This window comes from Alligator mississippiensis, chromosome 1, assembly GCF_030867095.1.
Source record: "Alligator mississippiensis isolate rAllMis1 chromosome 1, rAllMis1, whole genome shotgun sequence".
NCBI classification, from domain to species: domain Eukaryota; kingdom Metazoa; phylum Chordata; order Crocodylia; family Alligatoridae; genus Alligator; species Alligator mississippiensis.
In genome coordinates, this window is record NC_081824.1 from 28832067 (window position 1) to 28856119 (window position 24053).

At 42.7% G+C, this 24053-nt stretch overlaps 1 protein-coding gene across 1 annotated transcript in view; it reads left to right on the plus strand.

The window, feature by feature from the left end:
• ROCK2 (Rho associated coiled-coil containing protein kinase 2) overlaps window positions 1-24053 on the plus strand; it is a 165975-nt gene that overhangs the window by 56676 nt on the left and 85246 nt on the right. The window contains exons 2-3 of the mRNA XM_059729599.1: window positions 12369-12450; window positions 20732-20832. Coding sequence (XP_059585582.1) covers window positions 12369-12450; window positions 20732-20832 — 183 coding nt within the window. The remainder of the gene's footprint in view (window positions 1-12368; window positions 12451-20731; window positions 20833-24053) is intronic.

Sequence of the window (24053 nt, forward strand, 5' to 3'; positions counted from 1 at the left end):
TTGCTTTTGGCAACAACCTGTTTGTTTGGATCCTGCTATTTTTATTCCTGTTGGCTTTTGAATCTTCTGTAATAACAGAAAAAGGAAGTGAACAGTGAAATCACTTTAATAACATATTTCCTGGTTGGAATGACATATCTTGAGGCCTAGACAGAGAATGTGTCATTTCCTGGATTACTTATCTTCAGTTTGGATGGTCTGTTTTACTGTAGTATAATTTTTTGTCCCAGGAATGTTCACCAATGTTCAAAATTGTAACACAAAATCTATTGCCTATAGATAGGAATCTACCTAAATTGCAGTGGAAGTTTGTGACAGTGACACCTTAATTTCACTCCTTTCACTGAACCACCCCTCTTCCCCCCCACTCCTTTCATAGAATCAAAGGACTGGAAGGGACCTGGAAGATCATCAAGTCCAGTCCCCTGCCATGGGCAGGAGGTAATTGGGTTCAAACGAACTCCATGAGGTGCTTGTCCAGCCTCCTCTTGACCACCTCCAAGGATGGCAACTGCACCACCTCTGCTGGGAGTGTGTTCCAGATTCTAGTTACCCTTACAGAAAATAAGTTTTTCTTTATGTCCAGCCTAAATATTTCCTCAGTTAGCTCATGCCTGTTGGTCCTCGTTCTCCCAAGGGGTGCCTTTCTGAAGAGTTGCTCCCCTAGATCTTGGTGTTCACTCCTAACGTACTTGTAGGCAGCTATCAGGTCACCTCTGTCTTCTCTTAATTAGACTGAACAGACCCAGTTTCCAGAGTCTCTCCTCATAGGGCCCATCCCTTAAGCCCCTGATCATGCAGGTAGCCCTTCTTTGTACCCTCTCGAGCTTATCCACATCCTTCCTGGAGTGCAGTGCCCAGAACTGGACACAGTACTCCAGCTGTGGCCTCACCAACACTGAATAGAGGGGGAGGAGCACCTCTCTGGATCTATTGGCAACACATTGGCTGATGCATGCCAGAGTCCCGTTTGCCCTGTTGGCAACTTCATCGCATTATTGGCTTGTTAATTTTCTGGTCAATTGTCACCCCCAGGTCCCGTTCAGATGCTGTGCCAGCCAGTGGTCCACTACCCATTGTATAGTTATGGTGAAGGTTCTCCCTACACAGATGAAGGACCCAGCACTTATCCCTGTTGAACCTCATCTGATTCCATTCAGTCCATAGGACCAGTGTGTCCAGGTCATTGTGGATCCTTACCCTATCCTCTGATGTGCCTGCATTTCCCCACAGCTTGGTGTCATCCACAAACCACCCCCTCATCCAGGTCATTGATAAAGATGTTAATGGCACAGACTTGAGCACCAATCCCTGGGGGATACCACTGGAGACCTCTCTCCAGCTGCTGAGTGGCCGAGGCAGTTAATGCCAGGGTTTCTGCCTCTCGGCCCCTTAGTGGCTGGGGGGTGGCATGTGGCAAATAGAGTGAGATTAAAGGTGCCACTATGCTGTAAACTTCTACCACAATTTAGGTAGGTCCCTACCTATAGGTGAATGCAACAAGTTAGAGCTTAAACATATGTTGGTAAAGAGTTAAACTGTAAGGTACTTCAGCCTTTCTTATAGCAAATATAAAGAACATTTTGAAATGGCTCACTTGGCTAACCACATTTTAAGCCTACCTTTTACTTATCACTAGCCCAAACAACGTGAATTATAACATCTGGGGTTTGTTCACTTGCTCTTCTATCAGTATCACCTATCCCATCACCTGCTTACAGTGCCCCTCAGCTGTCTATGTTGGCCAGACAGAACAATCCCTATGGGCATTTTTACACATGTTCCTGATGAGTGAGCCACGCTAATTAAAAGCACTGGTGCTTTCCTCACTAATTAAAAGCACCCCACGCATCAAGCGTATCAGTGGCTCAGTGCACCTCCATGTTGGGAAAATGGTGGCAGTGTGCTTTGATATAAAGCATATTGAACTTTCTCAGCATGAGGTGCGCTGCGCCGCTGATGCCCATGACGCACAAGGCTGCTAGAGCGCGTCAACTTATGTGTTCTAGCAGACTGGATTGATCAAGTCTGCTTTCTGCATGTGTGTAACCATTCAATGTAAAAAAGAATGAAAGGGCATTGATCTGATATCATTTCCAGAAAGATCCCAGCCTTCCTGGATGTTCCATTCCTGACATGAGTAGCTGTCATTAAACAAAACTCAAAAACCAGCCTGAACATGAAATGGCAGAAATCATTCACAGACTGGATTGCATTAATTAGAAAAGACTATGGATTCCTATTCTATTACCTGGACTAGCTCTTAAATCCAGTGGTTAACTCCAGTGTCCCTTAATGTTAACTGCTTTGTTTATCCCTAGTCATCTAGTCCAGGGGTAGCCAATTTGTGGCACAGCAGCTTCTGTGTAGTACACACCAGATCTGGGTAGGGATGGGTAGCACAGTGGCAGATAGGTCCAAGAGCAGAAAGCAGAGCAACAGATTGGGCAGAAGAAGGGGTTTGAAGTGGCTCTCGGGAAGGGGTTGGGGCTAATTTGGGGCATCTACCAAAAAGATTGGTCCCCACTGATTTAATATGCCCACTTTTTGCCTCTCTCATCAGTGTTCCCTCTCCTTGTCCCTTAACCTACTATTTAAATACCTTTCTTTCTGCATTCTGTTGATAGCATCTGAAGTAGGCTGGTTGCCTACAAAAGCTCATGCCTCTGAGCCAGTTAATCTCTAAGGGCATTTGAACACATGAATGCTCTGCAGCGCTGGGTGCTTTGAAACATGTCCGGTGCTGCAGCACATGCATTTGTACAAATGGTGCAGTGCACATCAGAGCTGAGAAAATGGTGACAGCGCAATTTTGAACTAAAACACATCAAAGGTGTTTTAGTTCAAAAGTGCACTGCCATCATTTTCTGCGTGCTGATGCACATTTCGCCATTTATACAAGTGCATGCAATGCAGCACTGGGCATGTCAACTTGTGTGCTCTGTAGACTCAATTTAATCGATTCTGCTCTGATGTGTTGGATTTCCAGTGCATTGGAACAGACAAAGCTACATGCCACCCAGCCCTAGCTTCTGCTTGTCTTTCAAAGAATGATTACAAGTTGTTGTCACAAGTTAGGAAATTTTCAAGTGGTCTAGTGCAGACAAAATAGCATAACTTGATCTTTAATTTCTGTCACTGCCCATTGACAGCTACACATAAAAGCTATTGGTTTCTTATTACCAACACAAATTGCAGCAAGCTAGGAAGGGAGAATGATTCGAATTTAACCAGCATAAATTTTCCACAACCAAGGTGATTCACAATGAAATAATAGATACTTTAAATATGACAATGTCACTTTTAACTAACTAGCATTGAACTGCTTAATTTTTGTCTGACTTTAATATACTACTTTACTGCAATGATGTGGGAGATGATAATTTGATACCTTTTTTCCTGAATATAGAGATAAAAAACATATTGATCCATTCATAACAACCAGAGAGGCGCTCCAGTGCTTTTGTCCCAAGGTAGTCATTCGTGTACTTGTTAGAGCAGACATAAAAATAGTGGTTAAGAGTTAGCAGGAAATTTACAAAGTAAGATATTGGTCTGTCTAGGGAAGAATACAGAGAGAGAGCTAGTGGAGTTTGGGAAAAGAGCAAGTTTTACTGTTAAATCTGTGCAATAAGAGTAAGAACTTTGGTCCACCTACAAAATACACTGAGGCTGGATTATGAATTCAGTTTTGTTGAGGGGTTCTGGGGGATGACAAAAACCCAGATGATGGTATAAGCCATAGTCATCATCATTAACCCACTTTATGACGATTGTAATTGCAGTTCATATTTGGTGATGGTTGATTTGTTTCTATTGTGGGTTACTAATAGGAGACAGGATCCCATTGTGCCAAGTATTATGAAATCGGAGACAATCCCACTATACTCCAGTCATTAGTTCTAACTTCATAACTTCTTTTCTCTCTCTTCCACATCTCACACAATTGCCCTCATCCGAATAACTTGTATGCAGGTTTTAAATCTGATTGTTTGTAACTTAATTCGACTTTCATTGATCGTGTATAGAACTACATTCAACATAGTTCATTAATTTATACAAGTGAGCTGTGGTACCATATTGCTACTAGTAGCTATGAGATATATTGCTATGGCTAAGAAGTAGACGGTGATAAATTTATTATTCTTCTTATTATTATTGATTGTCCCATATCTTGCCAGCGATAGGATTTCTTCCATCTTTCCCTGGAGCACTAGTACAGTACTCCAAAAGCACTCTTTAGAGGTAGGAACTAACGGTGGGTGGGACCCATAGTCCATTTGGTCTAGTGTACTGCATTGGTCCCCTTTCCCCTCTCTATTTTAATGCAGAAATTGAATTGAATTTAAAACCCTGTGTGTGTGTGATCATAGGTTATATTTATATTTAGTTAAGATTGCTTATAGACTTTTTCACAATGGAAGTAAGCCAAAAATGACATTGGATTTGTCTGCAGGTTGTTCCAAAAGTGCTTCCTGAAATTTTAGAATAAGCTTTTTAAGGGCTGAGGTGACAGTATTAAACGATGTCTTGGAGCAAGCAGACATCTTGGAACTTTTCCATTTCTTCTGTGGAAAATGCTCCTTGATGTTTTTGGGGATATTTCTCCCTTCCTTTGAAGTTCCTCAGTTTAGGATTGTTTGATTGGTCTCTCATTAGAAATCAATGACTTAAGTGCTCAGTACCCAGTGGAGAATTTAAGAGCTAGGCTGTGCTTTTCCCAAAAACAAAATGGCCAATGTTGAAATCATTGCTGTTGTTCATTTGTACCACAGTTGCATCTAGCAGCCTTTGTTCATGAGTCAGGATGATACTGGTTTTATTCTTCCAACTAACTCCTTACAGCAAGGCAGTTTAACTTCTAAGTGGCTGAGGGATGAGAGTTGTTTAGAATAAAATCACCTTTCCTATGAATTTTGTTAGTATATCTTTGATCCTGGAAATAGCACATAATTGAGGTCATACAATTGCATTTAACATGTAGCCTAATTTTTATTAAAACTCATTTAGCTGATGAATTGTTGCAAAAGGAATATGCAAGAGGCTAATGTTAAAATTGTTATTTTTTTTACTTGCTTGATGTTGAAGTAGCTCTCTAACAAGAACTGGTAGATCAGTGTTATTTTCTGTTTTGTGCAGCACAAACAATTTTGATGCATAAAAAAATAATGTCTTAAAGCGATTTTATTGTTCTCCTATCCCATTGCCTTTCTAATCAATCAAATATTGCACCACGTAGAAGTAGCAGGCTTTTGTAGTGCAAGGTCTGGGTGCTGTGCAAAGTTCACAAATAGATGAATTTCTAATAATACTTTTATCCCCCAGAGTGTTACAAGAGAGAGAGGTTTGTTATCTAAATGTCACAGACGGAAAAGGACAGAAAAGACCTCCAAGAGATATAGTACGCCTGCAGCTTACTGTACCTCTGCAGATAAGGTCAAAAGCACTGATGCATGGAAATCCTTGAAATGTTTGTTCTCCTCTGTTCCCACCTACGCTGCTCTCCGTGCAAGGGCATTAAACCAGTAAGTTAGATCCAGTGCAAACCAGTATTTGAATGTGGTTAGCACATAGTTCTTCTGCTTGCTTTCCAGGTGTCAGTACAAAAACTTTGCATACACTTGAGATGCAGGTTCTACACAGTGTCATGTGAATCATGTAAGACGGTCTCAAATTCAGCTTTAAAGATGCAAGGCCTCAAAATACAACATTCATTAGGAAAGTCTCCCTTGTCACTATGGCTCCAAGATGGGCTTCTCTCTGGATGTGTATAGATTCCTCTGGTGTTTTCCATGAAGGTTGAAGGATAGTGTGTTTGTGGATCACTGAATTTACCATAACAAGTAGCCCAGTTCTTCAGTTGACTCTTCAAAAGGTCTTTTCAGATGACTGTTTCAAAGGGTTAATGCAGGAATTTTCTCTCTTCCACTGCATTTTAAATCTACTTGAATTTCTGATTAATTTATAATCTGCAATGCTTTCAAGGACTTGGTAAGTAGCTAGCTTTCATTGAAAAGTATGGTAATACATTGGTAATATCTTCATAGCATTTGATATTTTAAGGAGTGGAACGGCCTGCTTTTTCAGTCTGTTTCAGATGTTCCTCTTCAGCTCTCTGAGGCTCAGAGCTTTGCACTAGTAGTATTTGGGTGGTTGAGGGTCCTTAACAAATATGTGCAGCTCATTATTGCAGATTGATATCCCAGCCTACTCTTGAGTTCACAATGCCTCCATCTCAGCATTATGTTTCATTCAATTTGCATTTTTATACTAAGATGCTAGTACATTTTATATACGACCTAAGTTTCCTCCTGTATTTTAATGTAATGTTTATCACCTCACATTTTATGATATTGAGGCTTGACCACAATGTTTACAAAGGCTGGTTTAGGGCATGAACTGTCTTTTAAAAAAAAAAACTCTTGCATTATCTCCTTTTTGCAAGGAGGTGTAGTAGTTGGTTGTTTATGATCTAGTAGGTCAGCTCTGTACAGTTGATCAGTTATTTTAAGTCAGGAGCGGGCAATAATTTTGGGCAGAGGGTCGCTTACCAAGTTTTGGCAAGCTGTCAAAGGCCTCATGGGTACCCCCGCCCCTTGACAGGTACCCCACCCCCTGGTTGCTATCTTGGGACCAGAAGTCCTGCCCCTTAACCCCTGACCTTTGCCACCAGAAGTCCTTCCCTAACAAATTATATGCTAAAAATCAAACAACTACAACATACATTAATTTGATTTCAAAAATCTTTTTGTCCTGATTTACATGCGTTTGTGAAGTGTACATAGGAGTGATTGCACAATAGCTAAAAATGAAGTCTTACTCTTGTAAATTGTGGGGGGAGGGGGGGCTGTAGGTGTGTGGGTATGTGGGGGACAGTGTGGGTGTGAGTGGGGGGTTTGTGGTGGAGTGGGTACGGAGTGAGGGAGCATGTGTGGATATGTGGGGTGTGGGTAGGTATGGGGTTTGTGGGGGGCGGTATGGCTGGGCTGTGGGGGTTTGGCTATGTGGCAGTGCAAAGAGGGGTATGGATGGATGTGTATGGTTGGGGGGCTTACAGGACTCGCCCTATGAACACACCTACACACAGTGCTTGCCTCCCCCCCTCCACACACACACACACACACACACACACACACACACACACACACACACTCACTGTGTGCTTGCCTCATTGCTCTTTCTCTCCCTCTCCCTCATTGCCCCCAGCCCCGGGGGTACCCGTTCCCCTGTTCCCGTGGTCCAGCAGGGCCACGTGGTGCTTGAGCAGTTACTGCAGGGAAATCAGCCTCAGGCAGACACTTCCAGGTTGGGGAGGGGAGGGGGCTGGCCTTTCTCCTGACTCTTGCCGGCTTCCCCTGGGTCCTATTGACTTGGGCTCCTGTCAGATTTGACAGGCAGCCTGGAGTAAATAAATATTAATTTTTGTATGTGCCTCGTGGGCCAGATAGAATGGCCTGGCAGGCCACGTTTGGCCCGTGGGCCATAATTTACCTGCCCCCGTTTTAAGTGTACCCACCTGGTAAAATTCAGGAATTTATCAAGTCTTTTCATGCAGTGAGGAATGCATTGATAACTTTTTTTTTTTTTTTTTTTTATTGCACTCAAGGAATATAAAATTGCTTCTCAACCCAATGGCACCAAAGCCATTTAAATAACTATAATTTTTTACACTTTCTAATGCAGTTAAATCTGTAGATACCCATGTTGTGCTTTGTGTGTGCATGCACATGTGTATTTTAATAGCCTTCAGCATCTGGATTATGTCTTAGTGGTTTGGCTCTATTTTATAATTTTTAGCCAGACAAACACATTTTGTTTTTCTCAGGACCTGAGATTACATATTAAAGCCCAATTTGTAAAAGAAAAAAAAGTTACAAGAGTGGGGAAAAAAGTTTTTTCCTGAATGCCAAATGATCTATGGTTCAGGCAGAATAGTGAATGTATTTGTGTGTTCTGTAATGGCAGTAATTCATGTATGCATACTAGCTATGAGATGTGGCCAGTGCTAAGAAGAACTTAAATGACTGATACAAGTTTTTTATCATTATTATATATAATAAATCTCTCTCTCTCTCACACACACACACACACACACACACACACAGAGCAATTTAGTCATATTTTCTTATTTGGTTACGAAAATTGTATAATTGGGAGCAATATTATGTAGCAAGAGTTGCTAGCTTGTTCCATACTTTGGGGCTGTGTGCGGTCATATGGTCTGTACCTGTCACTCCTGATGCCTGAGTGATGACCTGCGTACCAATTCATTAATGTCAAGGTATTTTCTCAAAATACCCGAATTCCCTACCCTCAACACATAGGCCTTCCTAGACCCACTCAACAACCCTTAGCTGAGTCCTGACTGGCTTCTTTGTTCCTCTTCAGCCAGTGTCTCTCCTTTTATTGAATATTCATGAAGTGATAGGTAATAGCTTTTTGCTTGTTTTCCCCCCCCCCCCCCCCAAGTAGTTCCTGTTTTCTTTTCTGTCTCTTTTAGCTGCATTAGATACATGCTCTCTCCTTTTTTGATGGTGTGTAGGGGAGTGGTTTGGTTATGCTTTCCCCACTCTTAGAACAAAATTGTAAAAATAGGGGAGGATCTTCTACTCCCAAATCAGTTTTTTCAGAGGACTTCTTGCAGGCCTTATATAGCTGACGTTTTCCTGATGGTTCTCTTGGTGTCTGGTATGGCCAAATTTTGGATCATTTTCCTAAAAGTCTAGTCTGACACTCCAATTTATGCTGAGGACTGTGGTTCTTCTGTACCTCTTTATCACAGTACAAAAGTTACTTTTCCCTATCCTTTGGTTGTTTGTCACCTCATCTGTACTTCAATTCTTCCAGCTCCTGTTATGGATGGAGATTTGGGTGATCTGATTCTCTAGGTCAGGGGTCGGGGGTTTATTTTGGCTGGAGGGCTGCTTAATGAGTTTTTTGGTGAGCTGTCAAGGGCCACAAGGGTAGCCCTGCCCTTTAGTCACCATATTGGGACCAGAAGTCCCGCCTCCTAGCCCCTGACCTTTGCCACTGGAAGTTCTTCCCCTTGTCCACAGTAGTACTCCTTTTGGGAGGGTGGGCTGCCAGCTTGGAGCTGGAAAAAACACAATCATGTATTAAAATTCAAGTATCCACTATAACATATTTTGATTTTATTTAAAAGAATATTTTTGTTCTGATTTATGTGTGCTTGCCTAGTGTGTTTGCATAATGGCTCAAAAATAAATTCTTACTCTTGTAATTTTGTGTGGAGGGGAGTATGTGGGGTGTGGGTTGTGTGTATGGTGTATTGTCAGGGGCGCGTGTGGGATGTGAGGTTGTATGGCTGTGTGGGGATGTAGGGTATGTTGGGGGATGTAGCTGTGTGTATATCTTGGGGGGGGGTGTGGGCAGGATGGGGGTGTGGGGTGTGAAGGAGGGTAGGGGAGTAGGGATCCCCCCACATACCCTCCCATGGCGCACAGCCCTCACATCTGGCAGCAGTCCTTCAGGGTATTTGTGGTCCACACAGGTGCAGCTGCCTGGTGGCGCACAGCTCCAGCCAATTCCAGTATCTGTGCATGGTGGCAAGAAAACTGAGCCAGGCCAGCTTGCCTGTATCACACAGGGCTCACATGCAACTTCCAATACTCGCACACCACCAGTACTCTGTCAGAAATGCAGGGCTGCTTCCTGGTGAAGTCCTGGGACTTAGGTGTGGTGGCAGGGAGCAGGGCCAGGCAGCCAGCTCCATCGCTTGGTGGTGCGCAAGAGCCGGAAGCTGCATGTGAGCCCCACACAATAGAAGCAGCTGGCCTGGCTCTGCTCCTTGCCACCATGTGCAGCTCCTGGAACTGACTGGAGCCACATGCCACCAGTCAGCTGCACCTACGCGGGCCATGAGCACCCTGGGGGCCAGCTGCCTGCTACTGCTGGCAGTGGGGGCTGTCCCCTATGGGAGGGTGTGTGTGTGTGTGTGCGTGTGTGTGTATATGGGGGAGTTCCCACATCCCCCCTCCCTCCCTCACGCACCCGCACCCTGCTCACCTGAGCTGTATGCTCCTGCCACTCCTGCCAGCACCAGCCCCAGCCCCACACTCTGCATTCCTGCCCAGCTGCAGCTTCCCTGCCTGCTACCTGGAGTCAATGAGGAGCTGCTGGGGGCTGGACAAGCTGAACAAGTACCTCAGCAACTGCGGCAGTGGCCCTGCCCGGTGTGTGCTGGCCAGGGCCAGGGCCCTCCCGCGCATGAGTGTGGGAGCAAAGCATGCGGGCTGGGTGCAGAACTCAAAATTATGCAAAATTAATTACTTTTTAAAATTTTGTTTTACAAATTAAACTAAATATAACACTATTTAAGCCTACTTTAGAAATAAATGCAAGTACCTTTGTATTGTTGGGGGGTGGGGTATATGTATGGGGGGGGATTGTAAAGGTGGGGGCCCCCCAACTACTCTCCTATGGTGCACTTCCCCCGCTGCTGGTGGCTCAGCAGCAGCGGGTCCTTAGGTTGCTCATGGCTGGAGCAGGCAGAGCCCTTGGTGGTGCATGTCTCTGGCTGATTCCCAGGGCCTGCACATCCTGGCATGGAACTGGACCAGTTTGCTGGCACACACCTTCAGACCAGACCAGGCTGGCTTCATGCCTGCCTGTGGGGCTTGTGGCACTGCAGGTCAGACCTGCATGGCATTGGGCCAGGTAGGCTTCGTGCCTCCATGTACGGTTTCCTGCTGGAGTACTAGAATCCCCATGTGGAGGCACAGAGCCAGCTGGCTCAGCCCTATGGCTTGTGGACCAGAAGCCATGCGTCATCAAGCCAGGTGGGCTTCATGCTTCCACATGGGGCTTCTAGCACTCTAGTGGGAAGCTGCATGTGGAGGCAAGCAGAAGCCTGCCTGGCCTGATGGCACACAACTATATGCCTCCATGTGTGGCTTCCCACCTGGCCCAATGTTGCGCAGCTCCCAGATGCACGTAGGGCTTCCAGCACTCCAGTGAGAAGCTGCACATGGAGGCATGGTGTTGCATGCCATAGGGCTGGGCAGGCTTCTGCTGGCCTCCACATGTGGCTTCTTGGTAAAGTGCTGGCAGCCCCAGGTGGAGGCGCACTGAGCTGGTTGGCTGGCCTGGCCTGATGGCGCACAGCCCGTACCTACTGACTAGGGTTGCACTGATGGAGCTTTTTAGGGCTGATATTGATTAGCCTATTATTTAAGGAGGCATATTGGCCAATACCAATCCAATTTCTGACACAGCTGCCTCCAGCTGGTAAGTCTGGTGTGGTGGAAGGGGAGGGGGGAGGGAAGAGGTGTGGGGGCTGGGCAGATCAATGCCACCTGCAGTTATGGAGGGGGCAGGGGCTGCCTAGGCAGGGCAGGGGGGCGCGGAGCCACAGCTCATGGGGGAAGCAGCTCCTGCTGCTGTTTGCACCCCAGGAGGGCATGGGGGGGGGGCATGTGCACCCCAGATCTGTATGGGGTGGGTTGCAGCTAGGGCTGCTTAGGTCTCTTCTTGGTGGGGGGTGGGCTCAGAGCAGGCACTGGGGGCTCTGGGAGGATGCTGCAGGCAGGAGCTCCCCTCCCCACTTACCTAGCTGTCTAGTCGCGCAGCTCCACATCATGGAGGTAGAGGCACAGAACTTGCTGTAGTTAAATTATGCTGAATTATGCAATTATGTGCATTCATGCCTTTTATGCACAAAATTGTGCGGGCACATAATTGCATAATTCCCCAGGGTGTAATTTAAGAAATGACATACTGGGTGAGACCAAGGATCCATCCAGCCCTGTATCCAATCTGTGACCTTGGCAAGTTGCATATTCTTTAGAGTAATGGTTTTCAACCTTTTTTTGTTTGTGCACCCCTAAAAATTTTCTAATGGAGGTGTAGACCACTCTGAATTGTAACTGTGGTATATTCACATACGTCTTATTGATCAGAGTCATCTTTCATGAACACCCTAGACCTAGGGGGTCCATGGACCACAGGCTTATACTGTAAAGCAGTGGATTTTAGAAATAGGGTAGGAGTAGACTGCTCAAGTTTCTGTATCTTGCCATACCTTTTCAGTTACCAGTAGTCATAAGTTTAGGGAACTACTGAGCTGGGAGTTCATACTGACTGTTAGGTTTGGTCCTTGATGAGCGTATCCTCTAGAAGTATGCCTAATTACTTTTTTAATCTAGTTATATTCTCTTCTATAGCATCCTGTGGCAATAAGTCCCTCCAGGTAATTTGATTTGCATGATAGGTTTGTAGTCTGTGCTTGAGTTGTATAGAACTTCAGCTATTACAATAATTTGGATAGCTTTTAATTTTGGAAGTTCCAGATGCGTGATTATAATGAATTTTTATTTATTTATTTATTTATTTATTTATTTATTTTACAGGATGGCCTGAATTCATTGGTTCTTGATCTGGATTATCCAGCACTGAGGAAAAACAAGAACATAGATAATTTCTTAAATAGATGTAAGTTGCTTTTAAACATCTCTGATGCTGATATGACTTTAGTAAAACAGCCTTTGAAGCTAAATGACCAGAAATACAATATATTACTCATTTACACTTTGCCATCACCCTGAGCTGTATACTGTACATATAAAAAATCTTCTCAGTACAGGCTTAATATCCGATTGCTCTTATGCTGTTTTGTTGCTAAAACTTTAGTATACAGCTTTCCCTCACCAACCGCTGGGGTTAGGTTCCTGAAAGTTCCTGTGGTTAGCAAAACCGTGGTTGGCAAGACAAAAGGCTTATGGGAAAAATAGCAGGTGTCAGGTGGTGCACAGCCACAGAAAACCATGGTTACTCAGAACTGTATACCGTGGTAGCCAAAATTCTATAAGGACTATTAAGTGTAAATTCTCAAAACCATGGTTGGCAAAGCCGTGGTTGGCAAGGGAAACCTGTATTAACAAAATATTTGTAAGTACCATCTAACACTTTTTTTCCCCTACGTATCTCTCAGTTGTTATTACTGAGGTTTTATTGTATTCTGTAGTAAATAGAATGCCAGTATATGAAGTGACATATTATTATGAAATCTTACTATATTTATCTTTTTGGTTATGCCAAGAGTCCTCCTACCATATTCAAAAAGTTTTCAAAGCCCCGTAGTTTGGCTACAAGCTCTGTTCAATATGCATCTTTGAGGTCTTGTCCACATTAAAGAATTTTTCCCAAAAATTCATTGTGAACACAATTCTGGAGTTTACTGAACACTTCTGTGCCTATGTCCATTGAATTGGATTAACTGTAACTTGCATCCACACACTCTTTTTTTAAAGTGACTTATTTGGCTTCTTTAAGTTGCGGTAAGTAATTCTCCTTGGAACAGGAGTGACTAATTTTTGCAATGCATTTATTGCTTTAGGGTTGATATGGATGTGTTCATAATTACTATACAGCGGTCTTTGAGCTGCTGTACTACACTGCATTGATTCATACCCATCTCAGGCTGTCTGGTGTGCCTTCCATTGCTTGTTCCTCATTCATCCTTGCCTAGATGTTGACTGTCTGGTTAAATGCTAGCTCTTTTTTGATACCAGCTAGTAATGTGTTCGTACACCTTCAGTTGCATGTTATGGCAGCCCTGTCTGTCATCGTGTGCAAGGCCTCTTTCATAGCTCTCTGTAGAGCTCCTGGATTGACTTATAGCTTTCTAGACAAGAAAACCAATCTCCCTCTGGAGAAGTCACTAATGCAGTAATCTACGAGAACTTGCTAAAGCTAATGAAGAAGAGGGGACACACTTGAACTTTACTAGTACTAAGTCAGAATAAAGGAGATCCAGCAGATGTACATGAAGACAAGTGTGAACTCTGTAATTCTGACTACTTGGGACTGTATTTTTGTAAGTGATGAAGTACCTGGGATGATAAAGTGGGTGTCCTAGGCCTTAGGGTAAGTTTTATGATCCCACATGTATTGTAGTGGTCAAGAAGAACTAGCTTGTTTTTGGTAGCCAAGATCTAATATAATTTGGCAGATTCAGACATTCCAATATGGCTGTTTGCTTTGATGGCTCCTTGTGTAATTGCCTTGAAGGGAAGCTCCATCAACAGCCAACATGAAAATGCTATGGATAAGAGCTGTACCAGAAAGCATTATGAGAAATTTAATTAAATCCCCCATGCATTATGTATTATGATACATTATTCCAGGCACTGTCTGTCCTCTGCCAAGTTGAGCTGAGCTAGGAGACTCTCTCCATCTGCTCAGTATTTAATCTTCTATCTCACCAGGATGCTCAAAATAGCATCTGTGGCAAAGACTTAAAGCTTTAAAGTTTTATTTCTCATGACCATTGGCCACACTTACTGCCTCTGTCCCCCTTCCAAGCACCGGGAAAGGAGGGAGTCGGGAAAAGGTGAAATGCCAAAACACTTGTTGTATGTAACGTGCCAGTGCTGGAGATTTACTTTCATTACTTCCCACTGTCTTTTTTTTAGATGTCAGGAACCATTTTTTCTTAACTATTTAGCTAGAGATACAATCATTAATAAGTCTATAATGATACATGTAGTATTTGTACAGGGAACACAGTAGTCTTCAAATATTCCACGATTCCATCATTTCTTGCATCTCCCTCTTTCAAGGAGGACATAGGAAAGACTGTCTACTATTTATTTATTTATTTATAGATTTATATTCCCAACAAGGCAGTTTACAGTAAGAGAAAAAAAAACAAACTTACAAATCATGTAGAGTATTAAAATGAGTTATGAGTCCAGTATTCTGGGAAAGTCTATACTACTTTTTTTTTTACTATCATAATTTTAAATGTCATCTAATTCGTGTATTAATCAGTAAAACTGAATAGTGCTGACTTGTTTGAAAACTATCCCATGTATGAATATGTGGACATTAACCCCCTTTACTTCTGTGATCTCAAAACCATTGTGTACAAAACTGAGACTTAGTCCTTCCACTCCCATCTCTCATCTGTCTGATACAAAACACAGATGATGACTTTTTTTCCCGTCAAACTTTGAGCTGCCATGACTAGCTTAGGTGTTTCCTCCTTGGTCATCTGGAGAAACTGGAATATGCCAGGTTCCTCTGAAGGTACTTTTTAATATTTGAATGACTCCAAACCACTGACAAAGGAGTATCTTTTATCCTTCTGGAAGGTCAAAACTCCTTCTTTACCCTGTAGGTCAGGGTATAGGAAATCCCAGTGGCATCATTAAGAGTTTCCTTGGGGAGAGGAGGCAGTGAGTGAGCCATCTCCCACCCCTCCTAACTGTTTTTATTTCTTGTGTGTGTGAGGGTTATGGAGTTGTCTTCCTCCCCAGCTGAGATGAGATGAGAAGTTTCTGGGGGGGGGGGGGGTTTCTCTCATCCTGCTTAAAGTCATCCACATTTTCACAGACCTCAGGCTGTCATGGACCATCCCCTTCCTCCTTGATTGTTGGTCCTTCTACAAACTCCTAAGCAATTATTTAAATTTTTTTTAGGGTTTTCTCATTCTTGTACATGTTGGTGGCAGTATTTCTAACTACCTTAGTTTCCTCAGTCTGGGGTAGTTAAGCAGCTGTGGCAGGAACAGTTGTCTTAAGTTTTCCTACACCTGATAGGAATCTCAGCTACGACAGTGCTCTCCATTGCGTATAGATAAACATAACAATTGCATTGACTAAGCAGAGGATACTGCTACAAGCTATTCTGATACAATTGTAACATCTGTGTAATTATCTAGTACAGAGTTATCAAAGATGCATGGTACACACAGTCTGAATCTAGCCCATGGAGGCCTGCCCTAACATCTGGCCTGCAGTGCCATGTGTGGGTTTCAGACTGGATCTGCATGCTGCATGTGCTGGACTGGCCCAACTCACTGCACGCAGAGCACAAGGCCCACATTGGACCAGTCCTGTGTGCTGGATGCCACTCATCTATCCTGTGGACCAGCCCTGTGCCAGTCATTTAACCTGCTGAGCCTGATGAGTTTGATGCCCCTGCTCTAGTGATATAAGTGTAGTAAAACCACTCCAGCTTTGACCCTGAACAAAGCAAGGTGAGAGTTAGGACAACTTAGCTAGCTTGTATTGCTACAGACTCACAAGAGTGCAACTGTTAGAACAGTAGTTCCAACCTTTTTAGATTCAAGGTACTTCTCCATAACTCTTCTGAATTTAGTGGCATCCCAGTTGAGAATCACAATTGTACTACCTCACCTTCCGCATTGCTTCTCATCTGGAGTGCTGCTGCCGTGGAGGCCAGGAGGAACTGCCCCACATGCCTCAAAGCGATTTACCTAATGCAAGTACAAGTGCCTGTTTTTGCTGCACCCGCTGATCTGGCTCCACATAGGGTGTGTGGGGCATCTTAATCTGGCTGTGCCTGCACTGCAGCACCCCTTAAAGGGTCTTGCAGGATCCTGGTTGAGAACCACTGAGTTAGAAACAACTGCTGCATGCTCCCAAGCAGCACCCTCTCTTGCCCTTTTGAAAATGGCTGAGATGTATATTTGTCCATAGCTGTTGTCTTTTATAAAGGCAGGGAGGTAGTTAGCCATTTTAGTCTGAAGTCACGCAGAAGACAAGGGGAGATTTTCACTTTATAAGCTGCTGCTTATGAAAGCCTACACATCTCTCATTTATTTGGCCTGTAAGGTACAAATATAAAGGCAGGCAGTGACCTAATTTACATAGCCACACCAGGAGTAAAAGTATCTCCCTGCCCTCCCTACTTCTGATTTCTTTTTTTGCGAAGACTCCTAAGGAGGTAACTTGAGTGTAACAGTTCTTCCCCCTACCTGTGGCAAAAAGGAGAGGATGACTTCTGTCAGGTACTCCATGCACTATAACCTTCATGTGTATTTTTGTAGTCTGCTGTCAGAGTCCAATTCAAACATGCATCTCTTTCATAAGAAAAAGCTAGATTTTTCCAGATTTTAATGCAATTTCCAAGCAATAAATAGTTCATAGGTATATGTTCTAACACTCCCACTAGCCAGCATTCCTGATCTCTCCTGTGTCAGTACAGAAACCTGAGCTGTAGGTAGTGCAGATGTTTTCACATTTGTAACCTTTACTCTCTGGTGTTACACCCTTTCAGTATTTGATATGATTTTGTTACATGTTGTTTGACTGCAGCAGTATTTCTCAACCAGAGTGCCATGGCACCCAGAGGTGCCTTGAAATCCTTTCAAGGGAGTTGTGGGATTCCAGGCAAGGTTAGCACTGGTAGATGTGCAAATGTGATTCACCTGATTAAACCCAGAGGTTTCAAATAGCCGTAGTGTTAAAAACGTTCTGGCCCGTTGCGTGTTTCTTAGCTCTTTGACTACAGAACATTCTGTTGCAAAGAACAAATGAACACTGACATTTTCTGAGGGGTGCTTTGAGTCTAAAAATGTTGAGAACCACTGGACTACAGTTTGAACAATTAGTGTAATTTTGTCCTTTTAATGGTCTCCCACTAACTTAACCTCTCTCCCCTGCAGGGGAGAGTTGTTCTGAATTTATACGCTGTAAAATATATACATGCATCTGGGGTGCAAGCATCAGCTGCATGTATGTTTTGTATCTCAGATAAGATAGCCGCATGGATTAAAGTGTTTTAAAGCTTCTCCTGTTGGTAATGGAAACCAATAAGGTACCAGACCGCTGTAACATCACCCTTTATTACACCACAGGGAACTATGCACAGAAAAAATCAAAATTTTACACGCACAAAATAAAAAATTTGCAAAATTAATTACTTTAATTTTTTTACAAATTAAACTAAAAATAATACTATTTGAACCTTCTTTAGAAATGTATGCATGTACTTTATATGGTTGGGGGTGGGTGTGGGGTGTGCAAGTGGAAGGGGGCATATGAGGGGTATGGAGGGCTTTGTGAAGGTGTGGGGTTTTTGAGGGTGTGTGGGAGAGTATGGGAATGTGTGGGGTGTGTGTGGGTTGGTGTGGGGTTTGTGTGTGGATGTGAGCACCCCACCACACATTTCTTCTCCCCCACTCCCCCCCCAGTGGTGCACAGGCTCTGCTGCTGGTGGCTCAGCAACAGTAGGTGGTGCATCCTTGTGGTGCTCATGGCTAAGGCAAGCAGAGCCCACATTGGCGTGTAGTTTTGGCTGAGTCCTGGGGGCTGCGCGTGGTGGCACGGAGCTGGCCTGACCTGCTGGCACATGCCCTTGGACCAGACCAGGCTGGCTCCATACCATCATGTGGGGCTTGCGACACTGCAGGCAGGAGCTGCACGCCATTGGGCTGGGCCGTCTCCTTGCCTTCATGTGGGGCTTCCAGCACTCCAGTGGGAAGCTACACATGAAGGCATTGGGCCAGATGGGCTCCTGCTTGCCTCCACATGTGGCTTCCCACTGGAGTGCTTGGAAGCCCCACATGGAGGCACAGAGCTGGCCGACCCAGTCCAATGGCCTACACCCATCCACAAATCCCCGGCCCCCTTCCCCACTTCAGGCAGGAGCTCCCTCCCACTTACCAACTTTCCAATCATGTGCCACTGCACTCGGTACCTCCACATGGGGCTTCCAGCTGGAGTGCTGGGAGCCCTGCAGAGGTGGAGGCACAGAGCCTGCCTGGGTTAAATTATGTAAAATTATGCATGATCATGCATGTTATGTGCAAATTTGCATGGGCCCATAATTGCATGATTCCCCAGGGTGTACTTAATTCACAGTGCATATCACTTGCAAATGTATCAGTCAACCCTAGCCCTAAAGAGAGGCTACAATAAGGAGTCTTTGCCACCTGAGGAAGCAGATAATAAAGGGTCTTTACCCATTACTGAAGACAGGAGATGCTGGTGCATTCTCTCTAGGTGCTGGTACCCCCCTCTTTTTTTTTCTCTCTCGCTTTCATCCCCCTTCTGCTTCTGCTTTATTCTCTCTTCTTGCTTGTATTGATGCAGTTTGTCTTGGGTATAGGTGGTTGCTGAGCCTCCAAGCTCAGTCTTTCTCTGTCTGTAGTTTTCTTCCTTAAAATGGCAGCCTTTTCCACTGTGGAGTAGTAGTATAGATACTGCTGGATGCTGGCCTAATTCCTGTTGTTCTCCAGGAAGTAAGATCACTCTCGCTTTTACCATCTCTTCTGCAGATCTGAATGCTCTTTACAGCTTTGGAGTATCATTTCTTTTGCAGTCCTCAGAAGATAATGGGTTCGTCACCTCTGCTTTCGTCTGCTTGAGAGGTTAACTGTAGCTATATCTGCAATACTCAACCAGACAGCTTTTTTTCATTTGCTCATGACTCATCTTTCATGATTTTTCTTTGTGCTTTATTTTCATTTCTGCACTACTAGCTTTCACTTCTATTACTGCTTACTAGCAATTCTGTATATTGTAATGGGGTTGGAGTGGTCTTATATCTGTGATGGTCCAGGAAATATATGAGAGTTGAGGGGTTTTTGCTGGGCCAGGAAAAGAGAACACTATTTTTTTTTCTTTAAAACAAGACATTATTTATTCAGGACAAAAACACTTAATAGAAAACATATACCTTAAAGCCAAAGGAAATTCTGTTTGTGTTTACTATAATGGGTGGTCACACACAGATTCCCTGGAAAGTCTAAGTTACTTCAGCTCTTCCCATCTGACCTGGTTCTGTTGTTCAATCTTGCCCCTATCTGTTCCCAGATGCATCTCCCTCTCTTGATCAGGAAACCATTATTTTATGCAGTTTAATATGTTTTGTTTGTCAAGAGTGTTTTGAATTGGGTCAAACTAGGCTCTGTTCTTGTTCTTAGAGGCGAGTGGGAGGCTGGAACAGGTAAAACTTCAAAACTGACATATTGCATGTAACAGATGCTTTGAGGATTTGCCTTAATAGCTCCCTTTTTTTTTTTTTCATTTCTTGCAAGAAGTAGTTTTTAAGGTTTAATGAGAAATCCAATCTCTAAAATGCCCATGACTTAAAATTTAAACCAATAATACAATACAGTCAATAAGTTATGACTGTTCCCTAATGCCTTATCACATGTCATAGTCCAGATTCTCTTGGCTTTGAACACTCATCCCATAATTCACTTCAAGAAAAATTAGTGTGTAGAGCAGAGCAATGAAATATTGCATTATGGACTACATGCAAAGAATGCTGTGCTCTTTATTCAAACGTATAGAGTTGTGTGGACACAATCATCAAGGAAAGTATCCTGAGTTAGCAAAACAAAGTGGTGTGTACACCACTTGCATACACATTAATTCAGTGTAATTTGATTGCAACCTTGAGAATTAACTAATTTTTTTATCCAAGGTAACATCCCTGTATAAATGAGCCTTGAGTTGTAATTTAAAAAAAAGGTTTACTGAGTTTTTTATTTAACCACTTAAGTACTATTGAATTGTGCAGGTTTATGCTAGTAGGTTGCACTTGCTTAGCTGCTGAATGAATGTACCAGGTCCTCCTCACCATTCCTCTGTTATCAGGTTAGTGGATGGTGGCAGTACATTAAAAGTCTGACATCACAGATTTGGCCCATTGACTCTCTGGCTGGAGTTTTTTGAAAGCTTGTCAATTTTATATTACTGTGAAAGCATTATGTGAAATACAACTGAAAACAAAACAGTATTCACTTTGGAAAATAGGGAAAACTACTCTTCACTGAGATGGACAAGTGGCTTTTAGTTCCAAGCAAACAGTATCAAGATAATACAGAAGCTTTTTGAATGTTTTAATGCTTGTGTTCAAATGTCTGGTTGTAACTATGTGACCACATCTTTTCCCCAAAACATGTGCACTCCGTTGTATGTGTATTTTATGACACCATTCTTTTAATTCGTTTTAGATGAGAAAATTGTGAAAAAAATTCGAGCTTTACAAATGAAAGCTGAAGACTATGATGTTGTTAAAGTGATTGGAAGAGGTGCTTTTGGAGAAGTGCAGCTGGTAAGGATGTCTTTGAGTCGTCTGATTTATTAAATCAGTGAGATTTATGGTTCAAACAAGAAATTCCTCCACTGTCACACATTGTAATGGGAAATATGTAAGGTTTGAAAAACGGATTTAGTTATCTCTGCTTTATAGCAATTAGTATCACATTCCTTGTTTTAAATAGTACATTTGTGATATAAATGTAACCAAAGTGATTTATTGTTGAAGTTGAAATAGTGTGTTCAAGCAGTGGCTTTAACTGTTTCCTGTGCTGAAGTATAACATAAATATATTTAAGTATTTAAGATAATAAAATATTATAGCTCCTAAAATACTTGGACATGATGGTTAAGGAAAGGAAAGATATGGAAGAAAAGGAAAGAATTGAAAGATTGCCTTGATCAAAATCAGGGTGTTTAGATTTTGTTCATGATGATTTTTTTTGGCCATAGAAGGTTGTTAGTGTCAGGAAAACCCCCTTTTTGGTAGAAGACCAGCAATGTTTTTCTTGCAGTTCTCTCTTGCTCTTGACAATTTGTCCAGTGGTTATTGCATATTTAATTCATATTATTTAAGTACACAAGTTTTTTAATTAAGAATTAATTTTCTTAACTCTTGCTTTTAATTTAAAATAGTGTGTGGTCAAGGTATAAAACTGCATTTGGATGATTATTTAAGAATGGGTTACTTTTTTAAATTTAAAATATATTTTTTTTCTAGGTTAACCCCCTCCCCCCAAACTCTCCATCTACTGGCCTGATCTTAGTCATCCATAGTTTCCTTTGCTATTTTGTTTTGGATAAGATTCCCGAGTGCTGTTCCAAGATAAGACAACAATTATACATTTTTATTTTTTTTTTTAAATTGCGGGGTGTGTGTGGAGAGAGAGAGATTTTTACCAACTTTTCATTTAAAAAATGTGCTGCGCATGTAGTACATGTAAAACCAATTGAACTAATGTTGAAAACTGTCTATGCATTTAACAGCCTTATGATATTTGTTTCTAAGGTGAAGGGAAAATAAGAAAATATTCTCCTTCTCAGTGTTTCCACTTCTCAGTTTTTGAAATCTATTTTAGCTTTTATTGAACAAGGGGGAGGAAGAGGGCTCTTTCAGGTAATTTGTCTCTTAATCTAGATATTTCAGTATATCTGAGGTTATTTCCTTCGTTGCAAGTATACATGTATATTTAATAAGTATTACAGGTGTTTTTTTCCCCCAAAGTTTCATTTTGCTCCAGTAGTTTTCTGCCTTTTCAGTCTGCTTTGAATTGGTGGTCTAACTGGTTCATGCATTGCAGAAGGATCTGAGAATGTGAGTATGGTAGGTAACCGCATAAAGTGTTGTCATTGTGGTCTATAGGGCACGTCAGACAGTGATGTTAAAGCAATTGAAATTCAAACCCCACCTAGTTTCAGAGGAAAATGAAGGAAACATTCCCAGACATCTTGTGGTAATTCACTTCAGGAATCTGCTTTTAAGGATTGGCTAGTCAAGAAATGAGCTATAGCCTAGCTTTGCAAAGCATGTCCTAAGTTTCTGAAAATAGATAAAGCTGGAAAATCTGCACTCCAAGCCCTGACAACCAGGTTTCGTGTACAAAATATGAAGGCTGTTTCAGACCACATAAGGCCCATCAGTGATTACTTTGTTGATGAGAACTCTTGATGTTAAAACAAGGAATTCTGAAGCTCAGGTTTGTTTTTTTCATGATTGAGAGAGACTTGCCAACTTCTAAATTATAGACTTTTATGGAATGTATTTAAAAATCTACATGTTACAGACAAAGGCAACATGAGCAAAGGGCACCTAATATAAGAAATATCGGCTAATTATTACAATAAAAAGTTGACTAATATTTTAAAGGTCTGTCCTTTGTTGTGCAATCATTAATGAAATTATAGATGTTGCAAATAGAAAGCATCTAGCTGTTGGTGTTCTGTTTGGTAATGAAGATCTTACCATAGAAGTTTACTGTACTGAATTTGAGTGCCCAGATTCAACTCTACAATCCATGTGTACTAGTTTAACAAAGACCTCAATGGTGGAGCAGGCAGATGAAGAAGGCATACTTTTCAATGGCTTTGAAGGCTGCAGTGGAAGAGTAACCACTGTCCTCTTGGTTGCTGATGCTCAATGGTCTCCTCACATCAAACAAGTCATGCATGGCCTTCTTCCGCTGGATCCAGTATCTACCATAATAACCAATTACCAATACCCATAACTTCTACAAAGTCTTGTGGTGATGGATGAGCGGCAGTGGGGACAAAGTGATCGCTGGGAGTCCTTAATCATGGATCCACACTCAGGCGGCGGTCATGTGTTGGTTGCTTCACCCTTGGAATGGGACAGAAGGGTGATTCAGCAGCTGCGATTGTGACTGAGCAGTCCTTTTTAGGATCCCCACTCCTCACCCAACATAGGAAAGATGCTAGAAAAGGTGCCACAAGCAGGCTGTTCCACCTTATCTTGTCCGACTGGATAGTGGCTTCTAGGGGGATCACTCAAATTATGGTCAAAACACAAAAATGTCCTTTGCATCCTGAAATGTATGAACCCTACTAGATGACTGAATAGCGACAGACCTGAACATAGAACAGCTATTGTCCCCCAAGAACTCTCATGATGCAGCATTGATATCACTGCTCTCAGTAAGACCAGATGTGCAGGTGAAGGCCATTTGAGGGAGGAAAGGGGTGGCTATGTGTTCTTCTAGAAAGGGAAATCTGCAAATGACAGGCAAATATGCAACAGTGGTTTTGCCATTAAGACCCAGATTATCAGCTGAATGGCCAAATTCCCTGTTGGCATTAACGAGCGATCATGAATCTGTACCTCCAACTGACCAACAGTTTGTTTGCTGCTGTCATCCAGTGCATACGCCTCAGTATTCAATGATGAGGAAGCACAGAAAGAATGGTTTTATGCTGACCTTGATGAAATCCTGACTATAATCCCAAAACAGGATAAGATCATCCTCCTTGGAGATTTCAATTTGAGAGTTGGCTGGGACTTTAACATGTGGAGGGGCACCATTGGGAAGGAAGGTGTGGGCAAGGCCAATTCCAATGGCATCCTCTTACTGAGTAAATGTGCAGAGCATGACCTTGTCATTACTAACACTATTTTCAGTCAACGTGATAGGTACAAAACAACATGGCAACACCCTTGCTTGAAACAATGGTATCTCAACTACACCATTGTAAGAGCACGTAATCTAAAAGACACTCGTATCA